This window comes from Ostrea edulis, chromosome 7, assembly GCF_947568905.1.
Source record: "Ostrea edulis chromosome 7, xbOstEdul1.1, whole genome shotgun sequence".
In the NCBI taxonomy this organism is placed as follows: Eukaryota; Metazoa; Mollusca; class Bivalvia; order Ostreida; family Ostreidae; genus Ostrea; species Ostrea edulis.
In genome coordinates, this window is record NC_079170.1 from 53,295,644 (window position 1) to 53,323,196 (window position 27,553).

Sequence of the window (27,553 nt, forward strand, 5' to 3'; positions counted from 1 at the left end):
AGAGTCCATCGGGAACTATGGATAATCAAGATAGACCACCCCCACATAGTATAATTAAATATACACCAGCAGTCACTGGTTCATGCATGTGTCCTTTTCCCGCCATATTTATTTCTTCTCTTAGTATTAGGATACAGAAATATATCAGATTTTCTGCATTGTGATAGTTATATGTACCTAGATTTAACACATGTTTTCATTATACTCTACTTAAACCAAGAATTTCATTCTCTGTCACTCCTATTGATCAAGTATGTTTACATTTATACACATGTTTACATTAATCTACGCAAAAATATTAAGTAATATAATAGCAAGAGATTTCCGGAATTATCGGTCTTGACAATGCTGCATTAGTGGTTTGTATTTCGCATTCTTGACCCATCTTAGTCTTGTTCTTATATCTTCATTATATTTATACAGAGACTTCAAATTTCAACTTTCTATGCTATGTTTATTAAAAGTATTTCTACGAAGCTGGGATGGAGTTGGGATAGTCAGCTATTTTAAAATATGTCGAGAATGTGAAAGATTTACAGATAACAGATGGGAGTGGACAAACTTGATAATTAATGCTATTACCTGCATATTGTACAAAACACATTTATCAGTACATCAACAATTTATTTACAATTTCATAACATTAAAATCATAATTTTCATCATTCTGTGCACTGAGGGCCGATGTTAATGCTTCTGATAATTCTCCAGCAACTTTATCTGAAATCAAATATCAGAGATTTAATTCAAATATGCTGTGCCACAGCTAGATTCAACATTGGAAATCTTTATGCATAGCACTTTATATAATGCTACAAAGCTTAAAATCTCTAACACTGGTAGAAATGAACTCATTCAAAATTTAAAGATGCCATAAAATTCTTACTCATGCTTTCAAAATACTTTTATTTCATTGAAGATGCACCATAATTTGTTGTAAGAGTAAATTATCAAATTCAAAGACCTATTGGGTTAGCTGTCAAGAAATCAGTTTCAATTCTAAATAAGTAATCTATTTAATTTAAATAGTATTTTATTATGAATAGCATAATAAGGATTAGGCAACAGGCAATGCCTATAAAAGCCAAAGTCCAATAATGAGTAAGTAATCTATCTCATATGGCCTTTTACAATATACAGCATAGTAATCATTGTGTGCTTAAAAAATGGAAGGGGGAGGGGCTAATATAAAATAGGATTTTTCAGCAGTGCTGATCACTTTAAGTATTTTCCTGACCTGTTCTTTTCCGTTGTTTTTTCATCTTCTTGAAGTCTTTTTTCCTTTCCTTGTTTAACTGCTTGAGTCCAACTTTCTGCCTTGTGGTTGTCTGTTTTTGTGCTGTTTCAGAGCTAACAGATGATGTCCTTGAGGAAGCTTTTCTTGACCTCAGAGGCACAGAAGTTGCCTTCAACTGCAAAAGATGAATTCACTTAAAGCACCAATAATTAATTTGGAGCATTTTGTAATAGAAAACAAACTAAAGTGTGGATATTGACAAGTATCTCAACTAAAATCACACAGTCATGATTTGTATTGAAAGCTGACTAACATTCTGTCTTTAGCATACATTGTAGGGGGGGGGGGGGGGTTACTTGGGAGATACATTTTCAAATGGGCACCTACAAGTATTCAACAATAGTACAATGACAATTTTAAACAATCAAATGTGTACAAAAGGCTCATATCATACGCCACACTACTCACCAGTCACTTTGCTTCAATAGAACTACACTGTACATGCATTTCTAGCTTTGTAGACACAATTTGCTATAGGCCATGTTAGTAAGCTTTTAAAAAGTGTGTAAATGAACATTTTTGTGGATGAAAATTAAGTTACAGGTATAATCATGAAGTACATTAAAAAGACATCCAGATAAAATACTGTGGACAATACAGCAACAATGTTTCAGGTATATTCACAGGTACCAGTACTGTACACGTCTTTATACCCTGCTCAGTATGGAGCTTGTAAAGGTGGAGACAGATGCACAGATATGTTAGATCACACACTTCAGGTTCTACCACAGAGTTAATTACAAAAAAAAAAACCAACAATAACCAGAAGAGGTTTTCTGATCTTTATAGTCATATGATATCCATTTGTTTCTGAAAACCAATCTGTCTTAAAGTTTATTAAAATCACATGACTTTTAAAAATGTAGCCTCTTTAGGAGTTGTTATCTATTTGATTATCAAAACTTTACACATATATACCACAACTGAGGTAGATAAGAAAAATATTATCAATAAATATGACACTATGTAAAGCTTGCTTGACTTTAGATTGAGGACATGGAGATGTACCTAGTGTGTATGGTGTTACCTGTCACAGGTAGATAACCAGGTATCTTGCAGTAAGTTTCAGTCACATTTCATTGTAGTCAAGAGAAGATGTGATTGTTTGGACACAGGTAAAAGATAGAGATAAATTCTTTATTATTAATGTAAAAATATAAAAGTATTGCAAATTCATACAAAGATTTAAAAGCCAAATTCTTTTTATTTTCTAAATCGTTTAGAGAATTGTTTTCATAGTAACTGGATTGTATCCTAGTGATCTCAACTTCTATCATTTATATCATACCCATGTATTTCTGAATCAAGCACTATAAATGTATGTTTCAGAAAAATTCAATGATTTTCATGTACCTAGCCGATTCCCCTAAAAATATATAAAAAAAAAAAAAAAAAAAAAAAAGGCCTCAGAAATATTTTCTTTACAAAGTTGTGTATGTATGTGAATTTTCAATCACTGCTTAACATTGGTATCTTTGCATTGTAGAAAACTTAATGGAATAATTAAGACATTCATCATCATCCCAACAAACGATTTTCTCCATATATCCTGCAACTTTTGAATAGATATCATGGATCCCTCCACAAGTGGCCTGGATGTAACACAGTGTGACCTGTGTGAGAGTGCTGTAGTACAAATGCACTGTGATACATGCCTTGTCAAGCTGTGCAAGGCTTGTGTGGGTGAACACCTTTCTACTGGTCACTCAAAACCTCACAAAATCATCGACCTCAAGGACAGAGCTTCTAATCTTATTTTCCCAGGATGCACCACACATTATGACAGCCTGTGCGAATCCTTCTGCAGGGACTGTAAAATTCCTGTCTGCTTGCTGTGTGTTATCTCTGGCAATACACACAAAGATCACCAGCTCTCTTTGATAGCAGACATATTCAGTTCCATGAAGCTTGTCATTCAGAAAGACCAAAAGGAACTTGAGGAAATTATCATCCCCACCCACAGAAACATTACATCTTACATGCAAATCCGAATGAGTCAATTAGAAAAGGAATATGGGTATGTCTCTGATTCAGTAACAAAACATGGGAAGAAGTGGCACCGAGAAATCAATAAACTTGTCGACAAAATGAAAGCTGAAGTTGAGGAAATGAAAGCTGCACATTTAGAAGCTCTCACAAAACATCAAGAGGAATTCAGTCAAAGAACAATGAAACTTCAGGAGACATTACAAACATGTAAGAACACACTAGCCTCCAATGACACTTCCCTTGTCTTGACTCATACATTGCTCAATGAAGAATACAGACGTCTCCCTCCAAAACTCACTGCATCTTTTCCAGCCTTCAAGGCACAAAAGATTTCAGCTGAAAACCTCACAGAATTATTTGGAATGTTGACAAAACTTTCCTTTACATCAGATGAGCAAGGGTACTTCATGAAAAAAGCAGAGAAATCCCCAGAAGCTGTTCCCCTTCCTCCAGTCAGATCGCTGCTTGATGAACCAGAGATTGTTACAATCATAGACACTGGATATAAATATCTTTACGATGTCCAGGTCTGCCAAAGTAATGAGGAAATTTGGACAAAAGGAAAAGACAGCCTCTTGAAACTCTTCAAAATCCATCCAGTGTCACTACTTCGGTCTGTGAGAACAGAGTCTGGAAACACACCAGAGGAGATAGCTCTGACATACGATGGAGACCTAGTTTATTCTGATTACGATGAGAGAACTGTAAATATTGTCAAGAATGAACAGATAGAGGAAGTGATCAGATTAGAGAGCTGGAGACCTGTTAGCATCTGCCACACCTCCTCTGGAGACCTCCTGGTTACAATGGACAGTGATGATAACAAACATACAAAACTTGTCCACTACTCCGACTTTGCAGAGAAACAAACCATTCAGTTTGATGACGAGAGTAAACCTCTGTATTCCCCTGGATTTTACTTACACATCAGTGAGAACAGAAACCTGGATATCTGTGCAGCTGATGGCTCAGGGGCAGTAGTAGTGGTCAATTCAGCGGGAAAACTTCGATTCAGATACACTGGACATGCGCCTGCTCCAAAGAATGAGTCATTCTACCCAGTAGGAATTGCCACAAACAGTCAGGGTCATATTCTTACATCTGATTACGATAACCAGTGTATCCACATTACAGATGAAGATGGACATTTCCTCCGATTCATTGACTGTGGATTGAGTTATCCTTGGGGACTGAGTACTGATTCAAATGACAATCTGTTTGTTGCCGACAGTAAAAAGAAGAGTGGAAAAATCATCAAATACAGATACCTACAGTGATGTTTACCTTGAATAATCTTACAATGTTATTCATTATCACGAAACCAAAAAAAAATTCAAAATCCAGATTCACAGAATCAGTGCAACAATGAACTTGCTTTTATTCGTTATTTAGTTCTACACCTGGTATAATCCATGCATTTATTTATGTATCACATCATATTTTAAAGTGAACGAGCCTGTTGTGTATAAAGGATATGGGATGAGTTTATGGGAAAGTTCCTACATTTACTGACATCCTGCGGATTAGTGTTGAACCAGAAGAGATACAGCAGGAAAAAAAGATTGAAACAGAACCAATGAAAACTAGGGTGAAGTTTACAACCCATAGTATGATAAATTAACAGATATGACATAGCTAAAAGACTAACAGACAATTTATGCTTGAATGGAATTAAAAGGTCATCTCATTATTAATCTAAATTTAAAATACAAGTATTTACTAGTTAAAAAAAATAAACTGGTAGAAGTCCTCCCTATTTAGGACTGGAGTGCTGCAGTCACAAAGTCTCTGTTACTTGAAAAATAATATCAAACACAAGATGTTTAACTTTCTGACTTAATAAGATCATGGATTGTCGTTGTTATATACATACAACACTCCCTGTTGTAGGTACACACATACACTGTGTTATGTGTAAATTGACATGTAAATGTGCGTTAATGGCGTTTTGCCACCGGGGGAGGGGGGGGGGGTGGGGGGCATATAAAGTATGTGTATTCTTTCCATTCTCTACCCATAGGTGTCGCTGCTCGCCAACACATCTGTCAATGCTGACATTTCCAAATTCTTGTAAAATGCTTTGTAAATTCTTATACAGACGCTTAACTTCGCTAAAATCATTTTGTGATGCAGAATTTTAAGATAAAATTGTTTTACCACTTGTAAACAAATTCCCACAATTTAGATTTTAATCATAATAAAGCATTTTCTTCCGATTTTTGGTGTTATCTTTGCTACATTAATCATTTTTATTTTTAAATTCTGTTCCGTTTTCCATTCCGTTCTGTGTTTTAGCAACACCCGTATAAAACTGCAAAGCTAAAAAAACCAAGATATTCAAGGGAGCTTATTACAGGGGTCGAAATTAACTTTTTCTACCACAGGCTAATTTTAGCCTGTGGGTAAAAAATCCACAGGCTAAAATGAAAACAATGAAAATAATGAAGCAGTGCTCTTTTTATATATATATATATTCAATCAGTGATTTTCCCCATCATTAATGAGCCTAGTGGGTCAACAGGCAGCGTTTGGACAAGACACTAAGTTACGTAAGTCATATGGTGCAATGTCTAGGTCTCTTGATTATCGCACCTCTAACAGTCTAATCCACGACTTGTTTACCGCAGGTCTAGATCCAGTCTTCCAATTTCATGCCACATCAGGGTTGTCACTAGTGATTTTTTAAAGCGAATACAGGACTCGTGGTTTTATAAGCAGCACGATCACGAGTCCTATGACTTTTTTGATAATCGTCTACGCGGTGAGAAATGCACCCGTGTCGTCACTACAACCCGACCTCAATATGACAATGACATTCTCATGATTCTGATAAAAATAACTACCGGAAGACTTGGTAAAACATAGATTCCGATATTTTTTTGTAGATAAATGAATAACAAAAACATCATACTTGGAATTATTCAATTTAATCACCCCTATAGGTGAACAGGACTCGTGGCACATGTCGATATGCGATGTCCAATCTCTAAAGCATTTGTTTGACTCCGAGTTTCTTAAAAAATCATAAAAGAAAAATCCGGATAAAAACGGTTATTGAAATCGGTCGTTCATGTAAGCGTTTGTATGATTCAGAGTGCAAGTTTGAGAAAAGCGAATAGCGCATCACCGTATAAAACGGATACGATACGATTATAGTTTGTAAATCACCACTCGCTAAGATTTTCGAGTGTCCATTATTTTTACTAGCTATTTTTCAAATGTACTCGCATTTTGCGAGTATTTCTCGCTAATTTCGACCCCTGTTATTATGAAAAAATTTGAATAAATTATCTAGAACTATCGTAGTGAGAAACACCTCCTCCCCCTCTTCCTTTGGGGTTGAGATGACCACCTCAGAGTGTTTTCTTGATCCAAAACAGAACTTATTTCAAGGAAGTCTCACTCTAGAATCATTTGTAGAGTGAATCTCCCCCTTCAGAAGTCCAGCTCCTTGTGGAACTTCCTGTCTGCCTCAATGTGGAACTTCTAGTCCTGTCTGCCTCCCGAGTAGGACCTCTTCTGGGGAAGCCTTACTCTAGAGCCAGACTTTTGGAGAGAAGTCTCACTCTTTAAGACCTGCACTCTATACAGTCCAATTTGCCAAAGCAATCATCTTTATTCATTGGTCACTTTATTCAATGTCCAGAGCTTTCTACAAAGACCCATAACTCTTTTAAAAGCATTGATCTATTTATTACCTCTTCAGTGTCATCTTCCATAAGTTCTTCATCTTCCTCCTCACTATCTTCCTCTTCATCCATGTCTTCATCCTCATTTTCTCTAATTTCTTCCTCAGACATCGCCATCTTGGCAGGACCAAGAGAGTCAACCAAAATATGATTGGACATCTTGGGATTCAAACCTGTTTAAATACCCATTTCAAAGTTGAATAACACGGTGTATAAAATCCATTTATTTTGGAACATCTTACTTGTAGGAGAGGTGTTAACATTAATGTCTCTCGTCTACCTTCCAATATAGTCTGCTCCTCCTGTAGAATGTCATCAATATTGAATTCTTTACTCATTTCCTGAACAATGGCGGCACTGACGTGGGTGGACTGTTTTTCTGGAGGATGTGTGTAGTACGTTATCTTTCCACTGTAAACACAGACACAAGGTGTTTCAGGTTAATGAAAACAATTAACCACTTATGTGCCACAGGGCTGATTTGGGCCGATTTGCAAACTATGGGGAGTGCCACCGGGCCAATCTGGGCCAATCGAATTACAAACTATTCAATAAATGTAGATTGTTTTGTGCTTTATACAAATGTACATGTATATTTGAGTTTATTGTCAACATTTCTCAGCTTTGTTTTCAAAGTTGTCAATTTTAGTAAATATTCATTGATTGAAAAAAGTCAGTTTATAACGTCATAATAATCGTAATGATGTCATGACGTCATATAGCGAACGCAAAAATGGCTGGAATATGGATAAGAGCTTTGCCACCAGCGGCAAATTCAATATTGGACTGTGATACAAGTGATGCCACCTACTACGGCTATACCGATTGCGTACTTTTCCCTCATATAACACTTGTCAATGAATCTTGTTAGGGAGGCAATGAAGCAGGTGAACAGGTGTAGTTCAATATGTAACTCCTACATAACATGTTCTCTGTCATTATTCCAGTCAAAGCAGTTTCTCTCTAAGTGACACGACTGGGTGATTTCAGTGTATAACTCGATCAGTTGGCAATTAGCATCGTTTTCAAAGTGCTGTCGCATATTTAGAGCCTCCTTTTTTGCCACAAATTTACAAGGCATCACTGGCATATATAAAGATGATAAAGGTAAAGACATTCAAGCCATGCACAGGACATATTAAGAAAATGCTAGTTTTATAATTTTATTTTCTGTCTGGTTTCCCGAAAGGGCTGAGCACTATGGACAATACTTGATTTTTTTACCCCCCCCCCCCCCCCCATTTTTCGGAAAAGAGGGGGGTGGGTTTAAAGGAGAAGTCTAATACAATATAATGATAAAAAAAAAAATAATAATACCGGTATGCGATGTTTAAGTCGAACATTTAAAATTCTAATAAGAACAGGTGGTTTGGGACTAAACAATTAAAAAATACCTGGAAAAACATTTCTTGACTGAAATTTACAAATTTAATTCAAGGGAGGGGGATGAGCGACTGTAATTCAATGCGATTTCACGATTCATTAAATCATCAGTTTTAAGTTAAAACTGATGATTAAAACTTTTAACTTATATCCTTACCAATTTTGAATACTACATGTACTATCATAAAAAGTGGAAAAAAAAGGGGAGTGGAGCAGTCGTGGGGGTGGGGGGTGGGGGTGGGTGTTGTCAGGCCTCTCTACTTCCCTTCTGCTTCTGAATTGGGTATACAGAAATAATGGATACTCCGAAAGGGTGTGTCACACACACAAATAAGGACAACGTCTTCTGTATCAATTAAATATAGATCTCTGGCTAATTGTTTACATGCTGACATGGATAACGGTTCTGGTTAATTGTTTACATGCTGACATTGATTATGTTTCTGGCTAATTCTTTACATGCTGACATAGATTATGTTTCTGATTAATTCTTTACATGCTGACATAGATTATGTTTCTGGCTAATTCTTTACATGCTGACATAGATAATACATGTACATACATAATCTTGTCTCACATTTTACCCTCTAAACTCATTTTATAATTTACTGTATAAGAACTATGACATTTATGATAAACTCACAAGGAAAGGGGAATGAGCAGGCAACCTGATAATAATGAGATTTAAAACCAGACAAATTGAATGAACTAACCATGTCCAATCTTGAAGCACCATTCTGGCCGCCTTGTTGATGTCAGGAATTCCACCTTTACGGAGTTTCCCTTGGCGTCTGGCCAAGAGAGACAGAAACTCACTGGTGTCCTTGAAGTCTGGTACTTTAAAATGGAGCATCAGCTGCATCATGAAAAAGACGACTGTCAACGATACACTCAGAAACCAACAAAATGTGTTTGTAAATATCCCCACCATGTCCAAGTCCATTTAACCTCTGGATTTCACTAATATTACATATACCTTCATTTGACATACATACACTGTACAGTGAACAAATATACTACAATTCTCTTATTACGATTTTCACATAAAATGGTGACTGTGGTTTTTTTTCCTTCATAATCTTCATTTGAAGCCATCTTTGATCCAAACTTAATAAATATTAAGTATTTTCTATAGTTTCTAAATTGTTTTATTGATAACTTCCTGATGTGCAATATGCAAGTTCCAAGATATCAGTTCTTCTGTGATGGAGGTACATTCAGTATTCTATTGAACGTTTGGGTGGGTACAAAATGTATAGTTACATATATTATAGACTAGCTATGTAAATAAGAATAAAAGTTCTGAAAGCATAAATTTTCTTGATATCAGCCGTTGGTATACGTGTACATTAAACTGACCAGATGAAGAATAATATTTGTTTGAATTATGCCATTAAATTAGATATTCATTTATTTTTCATTTCCTATTCTACAAAGTGATACTTTCATCAAAGAAAGATGGCGATTATAGATTTTTGTTTGAGCTATTTTATTATCAAATAATCATAATTTACTACAATTGGGTGGTTGCATGATGTCTGATAATCATCCTTTAAACAATATGTGAAGGCAGCGATAAGCATTTGTACCCATTGCGTGTGGACGAAAGTATGTTTTGCATCTTACTGTGTGTAAGAGTTCCACAAAGGGAAAGAACTATTGGACAACTAGGAAAATGTGTATTGCCTGAGTTTATGATTTAAACACTGAACAAAAATATTTGGTTCTATCCATCATAGGATACACAAAGAGAAATTGGTTAACAAATAATAAAATAACATTCTTTGCTTATAAATCAATGGTTAGGTAAAGGTTTATTCCAAAATTATTTTAAAAAACAATGTACATTTCTTAGTTTTATGGTATAAAGCTTATTAAAATGGGATCAAAAATGCCTTCAGATGAATCTTTTGATAAAAATTATTTTATAGCGTGCACAGTAAAAAAAAGTGCACCGCCACGGCACATGATACGCCCGTCACATATTGTTAACAGTATAGATTGTACCCATTAAAACATTTTTTATATATCACCTTAATTAAATGTCACAGTGACCTTAAAGTAGGATGTGACACACCTTCTACCTAAGATGCATTAGTTGACCAATTTTGGTGATTCTAGGTCTAATAGTTTTCAAGTTATGAGCCGGACAAGTTTTTGCCATATATGGCCATATCTTCTTAATGAAAAGTCACAGTGACCTGGTTTTAATGTGCGACACACCTTCTACCCAAGATGTATCTACAGACAAAGTTTGATGATTCTAGGCCTTGTAGTATTTAAGTTACGGGTCGGACACGAAAAAGCTAACAGACGGACAGACAGACGGATATCTTCTTAATGAAAAGTCACAGTGACCTGGTTTTAATGTGCGACACACCTTCTACCCAAGATGTATCTACAGACAAAGTTTGATGATTCTAGGCCTTGTAGTATTTAAGTTACGGGTCGGACACGAAAAAGCTAACAGACGGACAGACAGACGGACGGACATGAACGCCATACCATAATACGTCCCGTCTTAAGACGGGCGTATAAAAAGAGATACCAATTGTTTCATAATTCAAAAATAAACATCCAACTGAATGTGTGGCAGCAATGTCAGTACTTTCCTTTCAACCACGCAAGGCAAAATGATGTAAACATCCGTGGTGTCAATCTAAAAACTTTCATTTGGATTTGGAAAATCCAAGACTATTCAATTATGTGTGCTAAATAAAGATATCATTAACATAACATAACTGTATTCCTGAATTTTATTCAGTTCACATTCAGTCATATTGAACACACTTGATTTGAGAAAGATATTGTTTAACACCTCGTATGTTTAGTTGTTAATAACAGCGAAGCTAAATATGACGTCACAATGCACTGTTTACATCAACTGCATTATATTTCCCACATTAAATGAATACGCGGATCAAATGTCTAAAGTTGTGTTGCAAGATGTTAGAATGTTTTAACAGCTGTCCGTACACGTCTGCATGACTTGAGAATTTCCTGATTCTACATGCCTGCTATGGATAAATCTACACATGAAAACATACACTGGCTGTGCTCGCCCCAACTGTTTGTAGCTTTGATCACCAAATAAAATACAAGCAGTATTATTATTTATTCATATTGTACCTGTTCTTTAGAGCAACGCTTTAAAATGGCTTCCACTGGCTCAATGGGATCTTCTAAACTTTCGAGCTGTAATTAGAAATGTTGCACATGTATAAAGCTTACTCTGGTTTAAAATATCTGGTCAATATTTAGTCAAATACTTTAAAACCATGTAGAAATCAAATCACACTCAGATTCATTAAAAATGAATTAAAATCACAATTCACTAGAAGTGAAATGATATGCCCATCTCATGATACTAGACGTACATTATCTCACGACACTAGAGGTACATTATCTCATGTTATTAGAAGTACATTATCTCATGATACTAGACGTACATTATCTCATGATACTAGACGTACATTATCTCATGATACTAGAAGTACATTATCTCATGATACTAGACGTACATAATCTCATGATACTAGACATACATTATCTCATGTTATTAGAAGTACATTATCTCATGATACTAGACGTACATTATTTCATGATACTAGACGTACATTATCTCATGATACTAGACGTACATTATCTCATGATACTAGACGTACATTATCTCACGACACTAGAGGTACATTATCTCATGATACTAGATGTACATTATCTCATGATACTAGACGTACATTATCTCATGATACTAGACGTACATTATCTCACGACACTAGAGGTACATTATCTCATGATACTAGACGTACATTATCTCATGATACTAGACGTACATTATCTCATGATACTAGACGTACATTATCTCATGATACTGGACGTACATTATCTCACGACACTAGAGGTACATTATCTCATGATACTAGACGTACATTATCTCATGATACTAGACATACATTATCTCATGATACTAGACGTACATAATCTCATGATACTAGACATACATTATCTCATGTTATTAGAAGTACATTATCTCATGATACTAGACGTACATTATCTCATGATACTAGACGTACATTATCTCATGATACTAGACGTACATTATCTCAAGATACTAGACGTACATTATCTCAAGATACTAGAGGTACATTATCTCATGATACTAGACATACATTATCTCATGTTATTAGAAGTACATTATCTCATGATACTAGACGTACATAATCTCATGATACTAGACATACATTATCTCATGTTATTAGAAGTACATTATCTCACGACACTAGAGGTACATTATCTCATGATACTAGACATACATTATCTCATGATACTAGACGTATATTATCTCATGATACTAGACGTACATTATCTCATGATACTAGACGTACATTATCTCATGATACTAGACATACATTACCTCATGATACTAGACGTACATTATCTCATGATACTAGACATACATTATCTCATGATACTAGACATACATTATCTCATGATACTAGACGTACATTATCTCATGATACTAGACGTACATTATCTCATGATACTAGAGGTACATAATCTCATGATACTAGAGGTACATTATCTCATGATACTAGACGTACATTATCTCATGATACTAGACATACATTATCTCATGATACTAGGCGTGCATTATCTCATGATACTAGAGGTACATTATCTCATGATACTAAACGTACATTATCTCATGATACTAGACATACATTATCTCATGTTATTAGAAGTACATTATCTCATGATACTAGACGTACATTATCTCATGATACTGGACGTACATTATCTCATGATACTAGACGTACATTATCTCATGATACTAGAGGTACATTATCTCATGATACTAGACGTACATTATCTCATGATACTAGACGTACATTATCTCATGATACTAGACGTACATTATCTCATGATACTAGGCGTGCATTATCTCATGATACTAGAGGTACAGTTTGCTTCAATTTGGTTATTTTTCAATAAGATTCATTTTCAGTATATATTTTCAGTATACAATTCTCGCACTCATCTAATTTTCTCCTAGCCTTACCTTACATGATCTAATCTAAAACTGGGTGCATTATCCACTCGTTAGTTTAAAAGCAGTAAAAGACAACATTGGACAGTAACAAGTTCCTAATGCTTGTGTGTCAAAACACCATTGCACTAACATTTTCTTACAGCATTTTTCAAAACAAATGATTTATCTAAATACCATCAACAAAATTAATAAATAACTCAGTATTTTTGAAAGGTCAAATTTCATGAAGCAATAACTGTTACTAGCTCCCTTTCTATCAAAAGCAATGTTCTGTTGATGTTATAAAATTCAGCCATTTTTATGAATATGGTAATGAAAATTTATTGAATTCTAAACAAGATTGGAAAAAAATCCCTAAAATCATGTCAAAAAGAAAATACTACAATCTGTATCATACTAAAAATCCCATTGACTGTGTTCGCCAGGACAGTATTGATGCTTCAGAGAGTCATGTGAGCCTTAATTGTACGCCATCATTATGTTACGACTAACCTTGACACAGTTTCTCAGAATGACTGACGTGTCTGATGAACTTGCTGTCATGACCACTCCAGGACTGTCCAGCAGTTTGATGTGTTTATCTAGGTGAACCTCCTGCATGGATCTACTCAACAAAACATGGTACAAAGAGTCCAACTTATTTCCAATAGTGGCCATTGTGTACAGATCATTTCTTTATAAACAATATCTTTTAATATCATTTTTATCATTTTCATAATTAAACACCAAGTAATACTATGAACAAAATATGTGTGGTCTTAAAGATTGCTTTTATGAAACTCTTACTTAGAGATTGCTTGTATGGAATTCTTACTTGGTGACACCTGGCATTGCTCCCACATTACATGTCCTTGACCTTTTAAGACTGTTGATTAAGCTACTTTTTCCTGTATTAGGCAATCCTGAAGACAAAAATTAAAATGTAAACTGTGCTATTCATAAATACAGATTGATTGATTGATATTTTCCGCCACACTCAACAACTTTTCAGTTATCTGGTGGCGTCCAGTTTTTTATTGGTGGGAGAGAGAACCCAGATATAATGTACCTGGAAAGAGACCACCGACCTTCCGAAAGTAAACTGGGAAACTTTCTCACCTACCGACGCGAGTGGGATTCGAACCCGCGCCAACAGAGGTGAGAGACCATGTGATTTTGAACGCGATGCTCTAACCACTCGGCCACAGAGGCCCTTAAATACAGATGATTACATATTTGAAAGATTCCAGCTGATATCTTACATTTTATGAAAACATACCTACTACTCCAACCCGAATGGCTGTTTTAATGTTCTGGTTTCTGCAGTAACTCCCCAGTAATTTCATCAGAAGATCAGCCCCAATACAGTGACTAGACTTCAGCAGGTCTTCACTAGCATGCTTCAGCGAAACCTTGGTTTGACTCTACAAGAAATTCATGATTATGCTTATGTAGTTATATTGTATTCCATTTTTCTACGCTATTGTAAATCACCATACTCGTGTATATTCACAAGAACTTTACTTACATGTAATTATGCACGATATTCTTAATGCCAAAATAAAGTTCTCATGGATAAGTAACTTACTTGTATACAGTTATACAAGTTTTTTCTAAAAAGAATTAAAGCTTCCATATTATTGCAAAGTTTGCATACAGTACACTGCACTATACACATAACCAGATACATAACTGAAAGCTGACCATCTGGAACGTATATATAATACGCAGTTTAAAATAAACCCACGTTTCCAGAGGAAAAAATATATATATATATATATATATATATATACAGTGGAGCCTCTGTAATCCGGACGCCATTAATCCGGATGCTTCACCTTCCGGACGATTTTTCTAGGGAACGGAATTTTTATACGTTAGTTTGCATCATTAATCAGGAAATTCGCGGTCCGGATCCGGACGGTCATTTTTTACTACAAAACGTTAAAATGCATTGAAAATTGTACCGTTAATCCGGACAGTAATTTTTTTGAGAGAAGGTCTGTCGGACAATTTTAGCAAGGCATAAATTATAAAGAAAACAAGCCAAACTGGCTAATTGAAGCGATTACCTGTACCTCGTCAACACCTCCCTTTATTTAGGTGTTGTGTGATGTGTGTCACGCCGAACCCGTGAATCGTGACAGATGGAAATGGCCGGCCTCTTTAAGAAGTAAAAGTGTGATGAAATGATTGAAGTGTAAATTATTATGTTAGTTACTAATGATTTATTTATTCACAGTTACATATAGTGCTTCATTATTTGTTTTAGTGCATACGGTACACAGGTTTATATATTTGTTTGTAGTGCTAATATATACATGTACAATGTAAGCATAGGCAAATAAACTGCACTCGTATATTTCAATTTTAGAGCTTTGAAATGTATTGCTCATAGGAGTTATGAGATTGATCACTGTTCGTTATCTTCACGTTTCATGTAAATGTTAACATTATCATGATTTATTTACTAAGGGCTGTTCCAGAAATGATCAAATGGGGGGGTCGGGCGGCAAATGATATTTTTGTGTGTGGGTGGTCGTATTTTTTCATATTTTAATTGATCCGTGGTGGGATTGTTAATGAAATATTTATTATGGGTAGTGGGTAGTTTCTATTGTTTTATTTTGTGCCACGTGGGTGTTGAGTTTTCAGAATATTTTTATTGTCGCTCTTGTCGTGTTGGTTACAAAACGTCGGAGGGAAAATTGAAAACATGCTTTCGAAATCGAAAGTAACATAGAACTATTCGAGTTGTCGCTCTTTGCAGCCAATCTCTATCCAGAGTTATCGTTCCCGCTACGCTCCACTAATACCTCTGTCAACGTCTAAAAAGTTATATCAAAATGTACAAAAACTAACTTAGCATATCGAACTGTAATGATTATATCTGAGCAAATCAAACACTTCTCTGAATTTTTTAAAATCAGAAGATGGTAAATATGAGACACCTGAGCGAATTAGAAGGTTTATATAAATATTCATTCATTCAATAATACTAGTATAATCATGGAATTCGTTATTTTTGTGAACCTACTTTAAGATTTAAAGCATAAAACTTAAACTTATAAAATTATTATCCATGATGCTATAGGTATAGGTAAGTTTTGCCAAGAATCTTGACATTTAGACGTTGACAAAGGTGTTGTAGCGCAGCGTAATACGCCCTCTGGTGAGAGATTGCTTTGCAGCGCATAACTTTCCATTACGGCACTCTTCAAATTAGAGGCGTGTTTAATAGGGTCCCTTTGGACGTGATGGCGGCGAACTCTGTTCTGTAGATTATTAGTTTACAGTGCATCGATTTTGGGAATATTTTGAAACCAATAGGTATTCCGTTTTCTAATAAAAATAGGCAAACCTTAGTTGATTTATACGAGGGTACCGATGCGTTATATTTATCAGTCGGTGTGATGGTGATATAGAGGTCTCCGGGCGCGGGCTCCATTAGAAGACGAACGATTCGTGGAAAAACATATCCATACCCATTTCATGATAATAGCATCGTTTGGACTCCCAATCTTTCCAACATTCCCGCCATAGATGCCTTTGATTGTTGATGTGACATCATTTCTTCAGAACTACTGTGATACAATGTCGCACAGGCATTACCGCGTCATCGACTAGAATGTTTGTCCCGAAAACCTTGCGAGATTTGTACCGTTTTCATTTTTAAAAATATTTTTGTGGTGGGTCTGGTTAGTTTTTTTTTTTTATTAGATGGGTCATTGTAAAATGGGTTTATTAATTTGATGGGTCATGGGGTAATTTTTTATTTTTTTTTATGGGTGCTTGGTACATACAAAAGGTGCCTCCCGACCCCCCCCCCCCCCCATGTATTTATTTCTGGAATAGCTCTAATGCAAATGGTTAAATCCCATGATAGAATGTGTTTAATTCACTACATGTATGCATCAATAAAGTAAGCATACCGGTTACTTATGTAAAGATAAAAAATATGTGATTCAGTTATCCAGATGCTTCATTTATCCGGACGATTTTGCTGGAAACCAAAGTGTCCGGATAAACGAGGCTCCACTGTATATATATTTGCAATACAGCAAATATTCAGTACCTAAATCAGAGTAGCCTGTGCCTGTTTTAAGAATATTATGACTTTCATTTTAGATTCCAGGAACATCAAGACTACATGGGGTCAGACATGGATTGCACTATCAATATTGAATTTTCATATGTAAAATAATCTTGGCTGTAGAAGGTGTCGACATGTAAACAACAGAGAACATACTGAACAATTCATGAAATTTAACATATATACAGTCAAAGAACCACCACGCGATTATTACTAATTTTCACAGAGCTAGTTGTATTACAAGAAATGGGAGGACCCTACTTGTATTACAAGAAATGGGAGGACACTGGTTGTATTACAAGAAATGGGAGGACACTAGTTGTATTACAAGAAATGGGAGGACACTGGTTGTATTACAAGAAATGGGAGGACTGTAGATGTATTACAAGAAATGGGAGGACTCGTAGTTTTTTTCATATCAACAAGACAATTCAACAAATGTTAAAGATATGTCTCACAAAGAAGTGTAAAGTCAATATCTTGTAGAAAGAAAGCACTGCGAAAAAAAGTAATTTACATTTATAACTATCAGTGTAACTACACCTGTATATCAAAATATGTTGATGTTTTCACTAACGGATGAGAAGAATTTACTTATAATTCAAAATCAACAAGCCAATTCTTTTGTTTTAAAAAAATGGTACAAGTAATAGAAATGAATTTTTTTTTTTACAGTTAGAATGATGATGTATGGACATTTAAGGGCTGAATCCTGCGGTTGTATTTTACTTACTGAGGAATGAAGACTGCGGTTGTATTTCACTTACTGAGGGCTGAAGCTTGCGGTTGGATTTTGATTACTGAGGAATGAAGCTTGCGGTTGGATTTTAATTACTGCATTTGTGTCTTTTCCAGAACACTGACTAGCATTGATTTAAACATTTTTCAGGCTTTTACTGAAGCAAGGTAAACTGTGAAACACTATGCCCCCGAACGTTGCAAACTTAAGTTTGATCTAAAAAGTTGATCTTCACCTGTCAGTTCAAGTACAAAGTCATTACTTTGTAGAGGTCAAATGTTATAACCAATGTTAAAGTTAGTGATATATATACACACTAAGCAATCAAAATATACCTAAACCTCAAATGTCTGGTGCATAATTAGGTGAACTTCATGGTATGGAAAATAGAGAACAAAAAATCAATCACAAACTCACATAACCATATCTAACTGTGCACATATACTAATCATCTTACCAGGTTATCATTCTGTGTCTGAGTGGAAGCCTTAAAAGCCACGGTCGGAAACTCATTCCTCAGATACTTCAACCAATCTTCTACATTTTCCTTTGGAATTAAATCTGTAAGGTGAAAAATACATGTAATCTAAATAAATCCATTTCAAATGTTCAGCATTGTTCATTGACTGTACAAAGGACCAAGTATTTTCATTGTCAAATATATACTTTTCCGATGTGCTTTTAAATAATAATAAATGGTTCTGTTACATCATAATACTGTAAAATCATCAATTGGCAAGTAATGTGATTCAATGGCATGGTTTACCCTTGAATTCAGTTATCCTCTGAGAACAGGATTATATGAACTATTCCAACCCCACCAACACTCATTTTTTTTTTTTATAACTATGAGCATTTCACTCCTTCAGAACATTAAGTGACTATACAGTACATGTGTATTTCAAGATGTGCTGTTATACCACTTCCTTCCCAAATAGTTTCAGTCATAATTACAACAACAAAATTTGATTTTTTTGTAGGGCTGCAACGGGTACCCGAAATAACTGAAAACTGGTTCGGGTCAGGTTTAGTTCCATTTTTCCAGATTTTGGTTGAGGTCTGGTTTATATGATAGAATCCATTTATAAATGTCGTCGCATTCTAAAATGTGGCCCGATTTATTGTAAAATCATGGCATCGTGGACAGAACTGTGACAATATGTAAGATACATGTATGTCAGGCTCATTTAAAATATGCAACAGGATCAATATCATCATTTATATTGAAAGGAATGGAAACCAGTAGAAGTGGCAATGCTGTTTCTAGTATGGACGTCAAGTCTAAATCACAATCTGCGTCCATGAGTAATTGTGACAACAACAAAAAACCAACAATTTTTTTTTTATTTTAACATAAGTATATATGTATATAGACCTGAACCCAAATTAAATCCTGAACCGACCCAACTCGGAATTTTTTTTGCAACCATGACAGCCCAATATGAGTCAACTATTAAGTTTAAGAATTCATTTATTCCTGTCTGTAAAACACTAAATTCATAGCAATGCAACAGTGTGACTAGACTGACCTATTTTATTTAGTACAAGAACCAGTTTTTTGTTGGTTCCACTGCTGATAATAGCATCCTCCATTTGTGAACATCGACTGCCGAGAGGGTCCCGAGCATCTAATAATTCAAGAATGACGTCAGCAGCATCTACAACCTATAGGTATAAAACATAAATATACATATTCCAACTGGGCACCTGCCTTTCAATTCATGGTAACTACACAACAATATCCATGCACGAGGTATAAAAATAAACCTTTTGAAGTATCTCCTAACCTTTTTGAACTCTTTATAGTAGGCTTTCAAAGAGGTTTCCACAGCTTTGCCTCCTGAAAATTGTTGGACAGAAGATCCACCAACATTCTTCTAAAATTTACAAAATTTCTGCATTTTAATACAATTCATGTAACAGTATAATTACTGGTTCTGAATGAATGCAACACCCCCCCCCCCCACCCCCCCCCCCCCCCCACCCCCTCTATATATATCCATGATGTACATCACTACTACGCCTATCTTTTACCTTCTTTTCAAATGCATGCGTCTTCTTTTCAACATCCTTTACCAGGGACTCTAAATTCCGTTTTTTATTTTGAAGCTTTTCTCTTTCCCTCTTTCTCCTTTGTTTTTGCTTTTCTCGTTCCTCTTCTATCTATGTATGTCACAAAATCAAAAAGAATTAAATAAAGTTGAATTTCTTCACAGAGTTTGTATGGAATTCAACATGATAAAGAATTCAATACTATAAACATGATAAAGAATTCAATGCTATAGGCATTATAAAGAAGCACCTTTCTTTTACGTTCTTCAGCTTCTCGTAAAATGGTTTCTTTGAATGGCAAACTGTTTGGAATACCTGGGTCTTTTCTTTTCTCTACAGTGACAAAAACACCACCTCATTACATTTAAAATATAAAGATATGTTTTAATATTTATCAACATACAACTGAACCATTTAAAAGCACATCCTATGACACATTCATATAGTCCAACAATGCAAATCCATATAGCAATCAGAAAATTTTCTTTTGTATTCTGATTTCTAAGTTTGTGAAGTTGATGATTCAGCAACTCAAGAGAAAGAAGAAAAAAACTAGAGATTGTTTTTATGAAAAAAAAATGTCTCCCCAGCTCCCCAAATTGGAAGTGCTCCAAATGAAACCTCATCCCCTTAATAGCAACAACCACGCTCGCTAGGTGGCACGTCATGTTCTATTTTTATTTCTACAGGAAAAGTGGGATGAGGTTCCACCCTATTTTTTACGGGCTAGATGGATAAACCTAGAGCCTACGAATGATGCGAAGTTGATCGTTCGGATCTAAAATAGCTATATATAGCATATCTCACGTGATTAGGCACATTCCAAAAAATCCCTTTGAGATTGAAGCGATTAAGCAGAGCAAGTATATGTAAACATTTACTTAACGGTGAAATATGCAACAAAGAGTGACATATTAATACATTTTATGCATGAATAAATTATACTGAGGTCAAACATGGACGATAATTGCCCGTGTTCATATAGTATTTGATTGATTTAGATATCCAGGGAAAGATAACTCCCATTATTAACGTACTCACAACGTACCGATGGTATACATTAATACAATGTTTATACATTTCTGAATGATGAGTGAATCTTTATTTTCATCAGAATCTTTTCCATCACACTCACAGACCAGGTCCCCATACCCCTACCAGTGTCAATCTGTGACTGATAGCAGTGCGGTATTTAATTTGATATAGTCTAGAGGAAAATCAAAATATGGTAGTGACATTTCTTCCTCACTGAATTAGCTGGATTTTTAGCGTTTAAAGAAAAGTGGGGTATGGACTGGGGGGTTAAAAATGCTATTTGCCAAATTTTCAACAATATTAATTACAAGGCAAGGCAAAAGGGGTCATAAGCTACAGATGATGCAATTTTCTTAATTAGTGACTTACTTACAGATAAATCAGGGGCCTATATACTAGTTAGTATATAGGTCCCTGGATAAATAAAGTAACTTACAAATATTTTATTTATTTATTTATCTATCATTTCATTCCATTTTTTTTTAATATCATGGTTTGTACTTGAAGAGTCATCGTAATAAAGTGACATTAATTATTAGTGTTACAAAAAAATCTGATCATGCAGTTTTTAAATTTCTGAATTTTGAAAAAATAAAAATAAATAAACAATAGATTCTGATACCATTCAGCCCCCCTACTGGCCAGAGAATTCTGCTTCTGTCAATTCTGATGCAACTAGCTCAGCCCCCAGACTGGCCAGAGAGTCCACTGTTTTGGTAAATTCTGATAATGATGCAACTCAGCAACCCCCCCCCCCCCCCCCCCCCCCGGACAGCTCTACAAGAAGTTCTCGGAAAAGACTTGCTGATGTTTAATAAATCAGTTTTCCTATTGATATTACTTTTGCTCCTGTTCATCAGTTCATTAGGCTATGGCCCAATCTGATTAAATTTAAGAGCGTTGATCCGCTCCGTATTCCTCTTCCTTTCCTGTATCTGTGAAGTCCAGAGGTGAGATATATTCTTTCCAAAACAACTAAGAATGTTCATGGAACAATTTAGTATTAATTGTTTTCCTTTTATGTTGTATGCCTTATTTCAAGAAATAACTTTCAGGTCACTTTTTAATGTGAAATGGAACATTTTCAATTTTTGACAACCTGACGGTAGGGGTGTTTAAGACACTATACCTCATTTTCTGTAAGGAAGTGGAGTAAAAGGAATTCAGAATTGGATTCAGCATACTCAAAATTGGTAATTACACCTGCTTTTTATTGTTTTGGGTAATGGTGTTTCAAGAAATAAAGTTGGGTCACTTTTTGATGCAAAATGAAACATTTTCCGTTTTTGGCAACCTGACGGTAGGGGTGTTTAAGACACTATACCTCATTTTCTATAAGAAATTGGAGTAAAAGGAATCCAGATTTGAAATCAGCATACCCAAAATTGGTAATTGCACCTGATTTTTATTGTTTGGGGTAATTTTTAAAAAATGGGTGGTGGTTGCTACCCTTAATGTACTGCATGGTATGGAGGAGAAAGCATGAGCTGGAACATGGACATTATGAACTCTGATAAACCACATAGGAGAAGTGTTCACAAATTATTTTACACCCTCCACCTCTCAGATCCACTATAACTTTAAGGACAACTACTGAATCCTCATGCCCCTGCAATTTACACATGGAAGTATTGTACAAAATTTCAAGTCTGATAAGCCATATAGGAGAAGTGTTCACAAGCTATTTTACTTCCTCCACCCCTCTTAGATCCACTAAAACTTTTAGGAAAATATTTGGATCCTCCTGTCCCACCAATATGCAAATCTACAAATGGCAATGAAGCATTGTACAAAGTTTCAAGTCTATCAGATAAGCCATATAGGAGGAGAAGCGTTCACAAGATTTTGTGACAGACAGACGATACAGACGGACAAAAACAATGACTCCCCCTGAAAGAGGGGAGACGTAATTATGACAAATGATGATTTTTGGTATTTATCTGAATGGCACAAAATTCATCTATAAATTAATCAACTAAGTACATTCATTAAACAATTATGTATCCATACTCACTGACAAATTTGTTAGGGTTCTTTTTTGCTTCTTTCTTGACCTTTTTATTATGCTGTCGAACCTGTAATGATTGATACCAAGCACTTAAAAAGATGATAGATATTTTTAGAAACATAAGAAACAAATAGATAAACAAAATGGGTCTCTGTTAGGACTAATACAGAAGTATACCCAGGTATATGTACAACATGTCAACATCCCACACAGAATACAGATTTGTTGGAGAATTTCTTTTTCATTCATTACATTATTAACTTAAGATCAAATATTCTGGTATTTCACATGTTTAAGAAAAAACCCATTCATGTACATGTGTACGTTGCTTTAGCAGTCAAATCAATTTAGTGATAAAATGGGGGAAATCTCGATCTCCTATTCCTTTCTGATGAACACAGAACCACTAACAAAGCTGACATTTTCACATCATACACTGAAAATTTTGAAATTAAGATTGGTTGATACATCAGTAAATGGCAGATGAACGTTTATACATATTAAAGTGTACGATAAATGTGATGTTGGTGTCGTAGAAGATGAAGTCCAGTTTTAGATAGTCTGCCTAAGCTGTATAGGGTTAAAGTAGCAGCCTTTGCAGAAGGTTAAGCTTAATTATCATGCTTATAATTGGGAGATCATCACCCTCACTTAAATCAAGAGGGTTAACATGTTTGTTGTACCTAGAGTAAAGAAGTAGGTACAGTTTCTAAAGTCATTTGGCCCAAAATATCTATGATTTCACTTGGAGCTCAAACCCTGGCATTCAAATAATGAATGGATTAGCAAACTCAAAATCCGCACATTTTGATCAGCAAAATGATTTGTGTCATATGACGAGAGCTAGAAGTTGGCATAAAATTGCAAAAATGCCATTTTCAATGAAAATATCCACAAATTATGGTGGTTTTCCTTTCAGAAAACATACAGCACATGCGTCGTGCAAATTCATATTCAAGTATGGGTTTCATCTTAAAATAATACACAATATATATCATTTTAATTTTTTTCTTTTTCTGAGCTACAATCTGTGTGACATTTGACAGTTTTCAGGCTTATTTTGAAAAAAGGCGGGAAATGTCTTATTCATGATGTCATAATGCTATCCAATTAGGAATATCTTTCTGATTTTGTTGACATAGTATACCTGGCACATATTTCACTTTCTTAAAATGCTGATTAAGGTTAATTCCAGACACACTTTATAGTGAGAAATTTTTGGGGCCTTTTTATGTATACAATCATACCCTGTTCTTTACTCAATCTTTTGTAAACTGAATGATCAGTTTGGCTATTCTTTTTCCAGATATATTCGGAAGTTGGAAAGAAAAGTGACCTACCATTTTCTCAACCTTGTATCTCTTTGCAGCAGACACTCTTTTACTTTTCTTATCTGAAAAAAAAAAATTCAGACGAATCATTAGAATGTGTTTATAATTCTTGTTGAATAGTTAGGTTGTGTTCATTATTTTTGACACTGTGGATGTTTTATTAACCTCTGCTGATCTATAAACTCGTACTTAGATCACTCACTGTAGCATTGATGTGCAGAAAGTCAAGATTTATAATTCAGTTAAAAGGAGAACCACATGTACTTTCTAGTGTAAAAACGTTACCCCCACATGTCAATTTGATATTTACTACAATGTACACCATTTTCGTGCAAATTCGGAATGTCCCTTTTGAACGGTTTTAAAAATATGTGGAAGGGGGTGCACGCACTTGAATGAAACAGAAAGCAGTCAGTACAACAAGTTCCAGCAAGGCTAAAGTAGCAGAAAATCATGAGAAAATGAAAAGTAGTAAATGTGACTTAGATGAAGAATCAGGCAGTGAAACTGAGCTGGAACAAAATGAAAAAGAAAACGAAATTCTAATTGAAAAGCTTGATGTGCATGAAATTGAAAAAGAATATAATTAAACTATGAACAAATTACCAAACCGAATTTGTGTCCATTATTTATTTTCAAATAACAATGAATATTGCATGATAAATTTCGGTCTATAGGAATTTGTTGTGGTCTATAGGAAATAAAATGACTATGGACCTAAAGTCTATAGGACTTTAAAGTTAGTTTCGCACACTGAGTCAGGTAAACGATTTATGTATTACAAAACAGAACAATATTCTGGCTTTCAACTGGGAAAACTTTTTATACATTATCACGATTAATACCAAAGTTTTGAGAGTTTGAAGCATGCAACCGAGAATTTTTAACTGCTTTGTTAGCTCCCTTTTCACTATATACTATATATACCAGTTTGCTCAGTTTGTGTCAAAACCCTGTAGCAAGGGACGTAGTTTAAGCCAATTCAACTTAATTAGTAGATTATCATTGAGTGTCACAAAAAATATGGGGCGGGTGGGAGGATTTTATCTTTTAATTTTTATTTCCCGAGAGAAAAACATTAATAACAAAAGGCATCACACAAAGTATTAATCAAGTTAACATTCAAAGAATCATTGATAGAAGATATAAAACCAACATTCTGCGACTTTAATCATTCACTCATGTCACTGGGAAGCAAGTTTGTTTGAAATCGTAATTTTTGCGAAAATCAAAAAAAAAATCGGGGTGGGCCCTTTTTTGGGGGGGGGGGGGGGCTGAGATGATAGTCTATCAATTAATTTTAATTGGCCTTATAAAAGAAAGATTTCTTTTTTTTACAACCTGTTGTATGGATGTTAGAAATTGATTTCATAAAAGATTTGAAATACCTAACTCAAGCTATTTTAAATAGCTATATAAAGCTAGAGTCCTATAGCTTAATAAAGCTATACAGCTTAATAAAAAGATTGTGCTGAACATACATATACGTAGAGCTCTGCGCTCGCTCAAACGGTATTATTCTTAATCTTTGAATTCATATAACCTCACTCCAAAATAACCCTGGATGTCGCATGAGATATAAATTACTTACTTAGAAATTTCTTGTTCGGCATTTTCACGTTTGGTTTAGTTAGAAGACCTCAAGACAGAATTTTTCACACAACACGTGAAAATAATCAATGTGTATATATCTTTCTGGATTAGCTTGATTTTTTTATAGCAGAAAAGCGTTTGTTTGACTACGACAAGGTCAGTGTAAAAGTAGTTCGCATCGACATTTTCTTCTTTCTAGCACCACATCTACTTTAATTGGAATAATTTGAATTTTTTCCAAAAACCTTTAGAATTTGCGTCATTTTATTAATTTCACCTTATTAAAAATGACAGAAAATAGTAAAAATGACTACATAGGAGACATATTTCAAGCCCCATAAAATCTGTAAAATCCGAAGCATTGCCCCCTGGGCCCTAACTAGGGCTCCGCCCTGGTCTAACTGGGGGCCTCAAGACATCCCCCAGATCCTCTGCCTCAGAAAGTTGCCCCCCCCCCCTCCATCTAACCTCAATAACTGGATTCTCCCCTGATAGTGTTACTTATTAGAAAAAATCACTACCAAATTCGTATCCATATATAGAGTATTGAAGAGAACGATTATACCTTTAAAAAATCCCATTCTTATGATCATAAACTTCTAGCTTGAATATTCTTCTATAGTTTTGCCTGCTCTTAGTTACTACATGTATATATAATTAACCTCACTGTAGTTTTATCCCATGTTTGTTTTTAATGTATCTATTTTCCTTTGTTTTACATGCAAATTGCTTAATTTAGCGGTAATTGTGTTGATTATGTAAGGCGCTTTATAAATGTACAACAACAATGATAATTTAGGAGAATCGGGCTCGCCAAAGTAAATTTCTTGTAGTTTTAACACCCACCTAGCTACCCATTCATTGTGAATTTCCAATTTTCGCTGAAATATTCTTCTAGGACCGTACCTTAATTACTTGTACGATATCACCCCATGGGTTTCAAACGATGCATCTTTTTTTTTTAAATAGTGGTAGCAGGCTAAGTACATGTGCACTTTTTCCTTTTCAAATTTGGATATAATATTAAAAGAAAGAACACAAACGTAATGAAATTACTTGCTGTTATTACTTTTGAGGGTACACAAAGCTTAAAATATATCTAGGCATAATACATTGACATCATGATGTGAAAACAATTGGAAAATAAACCTTTATAACAAAGAGAATTTGCAATACCAAAGTTTTGCATTGAAATTGAGCTATTTCATATCAACGGGTTCCATGAAAAATTTTACCACGTGGCTTTACGGACAGTAATTTTCCCATGCAACGTCACGGAAAAGAAAGATATTTAGTCGAAGCTTGGTTGGAAAAAC

At 34.9% G+C, this 27,553-nt stretch overlaps 2 protein-coding genes across 2 annotated transcripts; one reads left to right on the top strand and one right to left on the bottom strand.

Annotated features, from left to right (window-relative positions):
* Positions 1-603: 603 nt before the first annotated feature.
* On the bottom strand, positions 604-26,365 carry LOC125653319 (guanine nucleotide-binding protein-like 3 homolog). Its single transcript, XM_048882742.2, has 17 exons — positions 26,236-26,365; positions 24,654-24,706; positions 23,320-23,380; positions 20,521-20,603; positions 20,253-20,381; positions 20,006-20,095; positions 19,748-19,883; positions 18,676-18,779; positions 14,666-14,810; positions 14,222-14,309; positions 13,900-14,011; positions 11,487-11,552; positions 9,071-9,213; positions 7,255-7,385; positions 6,984-7,147; positions 1,237-1,411; positions 604-719 (listed from the first exon to the last, which is right to left on the bottom strand). Exons 1-17 carry the CDS (start codon positions 26,255-26,257, stop codon positions 628-630), a joined length of 1,794 nt encoding a protein of 597 aa, XP_048738699.2. The 5' UTR covers positions 26,258-26,365; the 3' UTR covers positions 604-627.
* Positions 2,235-6,321, top strand: LOC125654155 (protein lin-41-like). Its single transcript, XM_048883952.2, has 2 exons — positions 2,235-2,411; positions 2,783-6,321. The coding sequence occupies exon 2, from the start codon at positions 2,868-2,870 to the stop codon at positions 4,560-4,562; it is 1,695 nt and encodes a 564-aa protein (XP_048739909.2). The 5' UTR covers positions 2,235-2,411; positions 2,783-2,867; the 3' UTR covers positions 4,563-6,321.
* Positions 26,366-27,553: the final 1,188 nt, after the last annotated feature.